The sequence below is a fragment of the Prorops nasuta genome, unplaced genomic scaffold (genome assembly GCF_024137725.1).
Source record: "Prorops nasuta isolate Cenicafe-Biocafe unplaced genomic scaffold, Cenicafe_Pnas_1.2 PNAS00001, whole genome shotgun sequence".
NCBI classification, from domain to species: Eukaryota; Metazoa; Arthropoda; class Insecta; order Hymenoptera; family Bethylidae; genus Prorops; species Prorops nasuta.
In genome coordinates this window covers 19365729-19373490 of record NW_027116798.1, presented here as the reverse complement: position 1 = coordinate 19373490, position 7762 = coordinate 19365729, and the positions used below count along the sequence as shown (strand labels likewise).

At 31.1% G+C, this 7762-nt stretch overlaps 2 protein-coding genes across 4 annotated transcripts; both read left to right on the top strand.

Annotated features, from left to right (window-relative positions):
• The first annotated feature begins 785 nt into the window (after positions 1 to 785).
• On the top strand, positions 786 to 1632 carry LOC136774142 (uncharacterized). 2 transcript variants are annotated; one of them, XM_066728257.1, is made up of 4 exons: positions 786 to 808; positions 996 to 1079; positions 1145 to 1270; positions 1333 to 1632. In XM_066728257.1, the coding sequence occupies exons 1-4, from the start codon at positions 796 to 798 to the stop codon at positions 1491 to 1493; spliced, it is 384 nt and encodes a 127-aa protein (XP_066584354.1). In that variant the 5' UTR covers positions 786 to 795; the 3' UTR covers positions 1494 to 1632. The 2 variants fall into 2 exon arrangements, 1 of the variants encoding a protein (XP_066584354.1); XR_010822742.1 differs by lacking the exon at positions 786 to 808 and having other exon boundaries at positions 948 to 1079; positions 1148 to 1270.
• Positions 1633 to 4621: 2989 nt separating this feature from the next.
• On the top strand, positions 4622 to 7031 carry LOC136786153 (uncharacterized). Of its 2 annotated transcripts, XM_066747726.1 has the most exons (4): positions 6324 to 6342; positions 6530 to 6613; positions 6678 to 6803; positions 6866 to 7031. In XM_066747726.1, exons 1-4 carry the CDS (start codon positions 6330 to 6332, stop codon positions 7024 to 7026), a joined length of 384 nt encoding a protein of 127 aa, XP_066603823.1. In that variant the 5' UTR covers positions 6324 to 6329; the 3' UTR covers positions 7027 to 7031. The 2 variants fall into 2 exon arrangements, 1 of the variants encoding a protein (XP_066603823.1); XR_010824771.1 differs by having other exon boundaries at positions 4622 to 6613; positions 6681 to 7031.
• The last annotated feature ends 731 nt before the right edge of the window (positions 7032 to 7762 follow it).

Genomic DNA, 7762 nt, shown 5'->3' with positions numbered 1-7762 from the left:
GATTGCCAATTTGCTGTGAATTAGCCAATCAGCATACGTATTTTCGATAAATTGGCAATCTTACGTGGTAAAATTTTACCTTACAGATTTTGGTCGGACTTACTCTAAGGGCCGTTGTAATTTGGAAAAATTCAAGGGTGGAAACCTCAGAATTTGAAAACAAAAAAGCATTTTTTATGTTCGGGAGCTTGAAATGAAGACACTCTGAAGTTAAACTAGATAAATTATATAAAAATTTATCATTTTCGCATGGAATCACCGTCTACCTAGAATGATTGCTGCTTTTTTGCCTTCAAATTCTAAGGTTTCCAGCCCTAAATTTTTCCAAATTACAACGGCCCTAAGAGAAAAACTCTAGGATTGTATTATTTGAGTGTAGCACCTAATCACTTAATATACATTATCATAATTAATAAAAGCGCAGATAGTTAAGTTTTAATGATAATTTTGGTTTAATTGCTGCTATTATTCATTATAAATATTATTTTATTTAATTAATTTCGGTCATTGTTTCATATTTAAATCAAACGGAAAGCAGTAATTATACTAGTTAAAATAGCTATAGTAAAATAATACGAAATCTCCTATGAGTGTGCAATCTATCAAAATTTGAATTCTGAAAAGAAATGCACTAGAGAGTACAATCTATAGGTTTGTTTTTCAAAGATGTCTGACCGAAGCAGCGAGGAAGATGTAAGTTGCTAATTTTATTTAATTTTTATTGCTTATTGAATTAAAAATATAAATCAATTAATGTAACTCATGTTTTTTGTATTTCAGAGACTGCTCGCACTGATGGATATTGAGGGTATGTATCTCATTAATAAAAATTAAATAGATAAATGCATGCACGTGGTAACTTAGATAGGTTAAAATATTGTATAGTAGCTTTTGTTGAAGCAAAAGCTAGAAGAATTAATATGATATTTAATCTATTATGTTATATTTTTTAATACTATTATAGATGTATTAACAATCACATTAATTATTTTCAGAAGCATTGCCTGGGCCATCAGGGAGAGTGGTTGAGCAGGAATTGCCCATCCCGCCGACCAGGCGTTACAGGCCTCCGGTTAATGGTAAGTTAACAAAATAAATTAAAAAAAAAAATAATAATAATAATTCTAAATTTATATTGTTTCAGTAGCACTGCCAGACCAAGCAGCAGCAGCAGCACCGCCGGCACCACCCCAAGCACCGCCACAAGGCCAGCCAGGGCCTAACCCTCCTCCTCGTCCAGAACAGGCCGAAGAAAGGGAAGGAGGAAATCGTAAGTAACATAATAAATTTGATTAATAATGATTTATTTAAATTTTTTTTCTTTTTTATTAGGAAGACGGTGGCATAAACGGTCACGCAGGGCCGGATGGCGCCAAGGGAACGCAGCATGCCAGCGTATGGCAATAATGCTGCGTTCCATGGCGGACGAGGCCTTTGGAGGCAGGGGACGAGGAGGAGGAGGTCGGGGTAGAGGAAGGGGCCGTGGACAGTAAATTGTGTCCCATATGTAGTACACCCTTTTTTAAAATAAAAAAAAAATAAAAATAAATTATGTAAAGTTATTAGTTATTTAAAATGAAGTTCCTATTTTTCCATTTAAATAAATTATAGAGACCGTGCACACTAACTCAATGACAGTGAGATAAGAATGTATATTGATGTATATGCATACTATCAGCGTAAACAATCGGTCAATTTTCGTAGTTTTTGAGTGTAATTTATTTATACATATACAGTTATATATACATTGACACTTCGCTATCATTTTGTTGGTGTGCACGGTCTCTATACCTACATAACGACCAAACTGTGTTTGTGAAGTGTCAAATAAAGTCAATATAATCGATATAATTAATTCGGCAACTATTGTGAATTATATATTGTAATGTGAGGTTATTTGTATTTATATTTAAAGCAGTGAGGTTATTCATTGTGTTGCGATAATTGCTATAATGCATCTGTTAATTCTTTAAATTAAAAAATAATAAATTCATTTACAGTGACAGAAGGATTCACCAATTAGATAAGTATAACTTTATATTTACAATACAGGAGGTTATATACTTTGTGGAATATTTGTTTTTCAGATTAATTAAAATTAGACGTTTAGAAAAGAAACCAAGATATACTACAGTATTACAGATCCTTAGTTTCGAGGACGTTAAGTCACAAAGAAATAAAGAAAATGGAGACGTTCAAAGTCGAATGCTGGTAAGTAGATGAGATGATAATGTTCCTTCAAATATTAATTTTCATTAAAGAGTTTTGATAGTTATACAATCAATTTGATTTTAGGCTTACACGTAGTGACATCAATTAATATTTTACAGTCAATATGCAACTTTAGAAGATTATAATCATGTAAAGACCATCAGTTTAACATTTTCCATCTTACAGGCATACGATGGTGGAAAGTAGGAAATTGACAGCAGAATATCTAAGAAGCAGAGGCTTCAATGATATTCTCTGTAGTATTTCCTGATCAAGAGACACGGTAGTGTCTCGACGGCAAGTACATAAAAGTAGGTATAGAAGTGTGTATACCGCCGTCGAGGCACTACCCTCTTATACAGAAAGTTTGGCCGTCTCAATTTTCAAATCGATTTATCTCTGTGAATAATCCATTGTCATTGCTTAAGTAAACATTTTCTTAAAATGGATTTGAAAAAGCTTTCATTTGAGCCCACGAACATGAAAATCGGTTCACGCAATCCAGAGATATCATACTGTGATATCTATATATATGCCGAAATATAACATTTTTCTCCTTCCTCATCTCTTTTTTCAGCCAAAATGTATGTCTCGGGCTGAAGTTGGTCGCTAACGAGATAATAAACTATACCCAACGACCGAACTGTGTTTGTGAACTGTCAAATAAAGTCGATATGATCGATATAATTAATCCGGCGACTATTGTAAATTGTATATTCTAATGTGAGGTTATTTGTATTTTTAATGCAGTGAGGTTATTCATCGTGTTGCGATATTGTATCTATTAATTTTCAAAATGATAAATCAATACAGTGATAGAAGAAGTCGCACGAATTAGATAAGTACAACATTATATTCTTTTATAACACAGGATGTAATTACTTTGTGGTACTGTGTGGTATTTCTTTTTCAGTTTATATTAAGATAGAACATTTCCATTTTCATTACTGAGGATAGAGCAGATTGGGTTAAATAATCAAAAGATAACTACATAATTATTTAAACCTTAAAGTAGCTTAGGAATTTGTTATTATATTATTTACATATATTTTCAAATTTATAAAAAAATACTCTTCAACGCTAACAGAAATGTTAACGCTGAACTTTTAAAAAATAGTTAAAACTTTGAGTCCATCAAAATATTTTACTTTTACGCTTGGATCACATTTCATTTTATTACCTGTATTTATTAACTCAGTTATCTGTTAGATTTTTACGGTGAAAATATTTCTTTCTTTAGTCAAATCTATTCCTTAAAGAGTCATTGATAAATACAGGTTATAAAATGACATGGGATTCAAACATAAAAGTGAAATACTTTGCTTCACTTAACAGTTTAACTAGTATGGTTGAAGTGCATATAATTTTGTGCAAAAATATACCATCGAGTACTAACAATTGTCTAACCCTAATGTAATTAATGTCTAACGACTACATTATTAAGAGAAGATGGTAAATAATTGAATATCTGAAAAGATTAAACAAAACTAGTATACTCAATGGTATTATTGAATTTACTAAATTATGTACATTATCATATGGTAAAATATGTATAATTGACGAGTTATGCATACTTTACCATATGGTAATGTACATAATTTAGTAAATTTAATAATTCTATATAGTATACTAGTTTTGCTTATCTTTTTATAGTACAGTATCTGTTTAGAATGTACATAGATAAAAATTAATTTTTTATTTATCTTTAATTCAGGTCATAGTAAAGTACTTTGGTATTATGCAACTACGGAGCATTGGTTGTGCAATGGAAGCAGCAATTTCAAATGTGGTCAACTGCTGATAACTGGATGTATCTGTTTACTATTGAAGGAAAAGAGAAGCCAATGGGCTATAGTTTTTCAGTTACAACATATTCCATGATGACATATACACAAAAATGTCCTTGGGAGCCTAACAAACAGTGGAATGTTTGCACGAACAGCAATGGGGTATTATGGTTTTGGATGAAGTGCATATAATTTCTTGCAAAAATATTCCATAGAGTACTAACAATTGTCTAACATTAATGTAATTTATGTCTAACGGCTACATTATTAAGAGAAGATGGTAAATAATTGAACATCTGAAGAGATTAAAGAAAACTAGTATACTCAATGGTATTATTGACTTTACTAAATTATGTATATTATCATATAGTAAAATATGTATAATTGATGAGTTATTGATACTTTACCATATGGTAATGTATATAATTTAGTAAATTTAATAATTCCATATAGTATACTAGTTTCGCTTATCCTTTTATAGTACAATATCTGTTTAAAATGTATGTAGATAGAAATTAATTGTTTATTTAATCTTTAATTCAGGTCATAGTAAAATATATGCTTAAAATGTAATAGATAAAAATGAATTGTTTATTTACTCATTCTTTAATTCAGGTCAAGCTTCTATTAAAACATAACATGTACTTTGTTAAGTCTTTTTGTTAAGATGTAATTTAAAGGTTATTGAAATATCCTGTTATTTAAGAAGGTAGATTAATAAAGATTGTAGGTTGTTTGTGTTATATTTACTAATTTATTTTATTGTTTTTATTTGTATATAAATTATTATAAAAGTTTGGAAGGAATGAAAAGTTAAAAGGAACTCAATCAATACATTTGACGTCACATAATAATTAACTTAATCCGACTGGAAGTTTTGGGCCTTAAGTATTAAACTTAACGATCAAGATTATTTGAGTAAAATGATATTTATAATAAATAGTAGAAGCAATTAAACTAAAATAACCGTTAAAAATAAACTATCTATGCTTTTATTAATTATAGTAATGCGTTTCTAATCTTTAGTGCTTATGTATAACGCTATGCAAAAGACTTGTCATGATTGGTTAAATTAACTGAATCGACCGTTCACGATACAGCGTTACTTTAGCGCTAAGGATTAGAAATGTAAACCAATGTAAGTGATTTAGTGCTAAAGTAAAATAACATAGTTCTATAAGTCTGTTCTCGTTGGCCTAAACTTTTAACACTTTCTACACTTTTCGTATTTCTGTCTTTGTCCATTGTATAAGTTGACACCCTAAAAAGTGCACAAAGCTTAAAAAGTGTAGGCAACGAGAACAGACCTTATGTTCTGCCTTTAGGGTAAGTCCGACCAAAACCTGTAAGGTAAAATTTTACCATATAGGATTGCCAATTTGCTGTGAATTAGCCAATCAGCATACGTATTTTCGATAAATTGGCAATCTTACGTGGTAAAATTTTACCTTACAGATTTTGGTCGGACTCACTCTAAGGGCCGTTGTAATTTGGAAAAATTCAAGGGTGGAAACCTCAGAATTTGAAAACAAAAAAGCATTTTTTATGTTCGGGAGCTTGAAATGAAGACACTCTGAAGTAAAACTAGATAAATTATATAAAAATTTATCATTTTCGCATGGAATCACCGTCTACCTAGAATGATTGCTGCTTTTTTGCCTTTAAATTCAGGGCTGGATACCTCAGAATTTGAAAACAAAAAAGCATTTTTCATGTTCGGGAGCTTGAAATGAAGACACTCTGAAGTAAAACTAGATAAATTATATAAAAATTTATCATTTTCGCATGGAATTACCGTCTACCTAGAATGATTACTGCTTTTTTGCCTTCAAATTCTAAGGTTTCCAGCCCTAAATTTTTCCAAATTACAACGGCCGTAAGAGAAAAACTCTAGGATTGTATTATTTGAGTGTAGCACCTAATCACTTAATATACATTATCATAATTAATAAAAGCGCAGATAGTTAAGTTTTAATGATAATTTTGGTTTAATTGCTGCTATTATTCATTATAAATATTATTTTATTTAATTAATTTCGGTCATTGTTTCATATTTAAATCAAACGGAAAGCAGTAATTATACTAGTTAAAATAGCTATAGTAAAATAATACGAAATCTCCTATGAGTGTGCAATCTATCAAAATTTGAATTCTGAAAAGAAATGCACTAGAGAGTACAATCTATAGGTTTGTTTTTCAAAGATGTCTGACCGAAGCAGCGAGGAAGATGTAAGTTGCTGATTTTATTTAATTTTTATTGCTTATTGAATTAAAAATATAAATCAATTAATGTAACTCGTGTTTTTTGTATTTCAGAGACTGCTCGCACTGATGGATATTGAGGGTATGTATCTCATTAATAAAAATTAAATAGATAAATGCATGCACGTGGTAACTTAGATAGGTTAAAATATTGTATAGTAGCTTTCGTTGAAGCAAAAGCTAGAAGAATTAATATGATATTTAATCTATTATGTTATATTTTTTAATACTATTATAGATGTATTAACAATCAAATTAATTATTTTCAGAAGCATTGCCTGGGCCATCAGGGAGAGTGGTTGAGCAGGAATTGCCCATCCCGCCGACCAGGCGTTACAGGCCTCCGGTTAATGGTAAGTTAACAAAATAAATTAAAAAAAAAATAATAATAATAATTCTAAATTTATATTGTTTCAGTAGCACTGCCAGACCAAGCAGCAGCAGCAGCACCGCCGGCACCACCCCAAGCACCGCCACAAGGCCAGCCAGGGCCTAACCCTCCTCCTCGTCCAGAACAGGCCGAAGAAAGGGAAGGAGGAAATCGTAAGTAACATAATAAATTTGATTAATAATGATTTGTTTAAATTTTTTTTCTTTTTTATTAGGAAGGAGGTGGCATAAACGGTCACGCAGGGCCGGATGGCGCCAAGGGAACGCAGCATGCCAGCGTATGGCAATAATGCTGCGTTCCATGGCGGACGAGGCCTTTGGAGGCAGGGGACGAGGAGGAGGAGGTCGGGGTAGAGGAAGGGGCCGTGGACAGTAAATTGTGTCCCATATGTAGTACACCCTTTTTTAAAATAAAAAAAAATAAAAATAAATTATGTAAAGTTATTAGTTATTTAAAATGAAGTTCCTATTTTTCCATTTAAATAAATTATAGAGACCGTGCACACTAACTCAATGACAGTGAGATAAGAATGTATATTGATGTATATGCATACTATCAGCGTAAACAATCGGTCAATTTTCGTAGTTTTTGAGTGTAATTTATTTATACATATACAGTTATATATACATTGACACTTCGCTATCATTTTGTTGGTGTGCACGGTCTCTATACCTATATAACGACCAAACTGTGTTTGTGAAGTGTCAAATAAAGTCAATATAATCGATATAATTAATTCGGCAACTATTGTGAATTATATATTGTAATGTGAGGTTATTTGTATTTATATTTAAAGCAGTGAGGTTATTCATTGTGTTGCGATAATTGCTATAATGCATCTGTTAATTCTTTAAATTAAAAAATAATAAATTCATTTACAGTGACAGAAGGATTCACCAATTAGATAAGTATAACTTTATATTTACAATACAGGAGGTTATATACTTTGTGGAATATTTGTTTTTCAGATTAATTAAAATTAGACGTTTAGAAAAGAAACCAAGATATACTACAGTATTACAGATCCTTAGTTTCGAGGACGTTAAGTCACAAAGAAATAAAGAAAATGGAGACGTTCAAAGTCGAATGCTGGTAAGTAGATGAGATGATA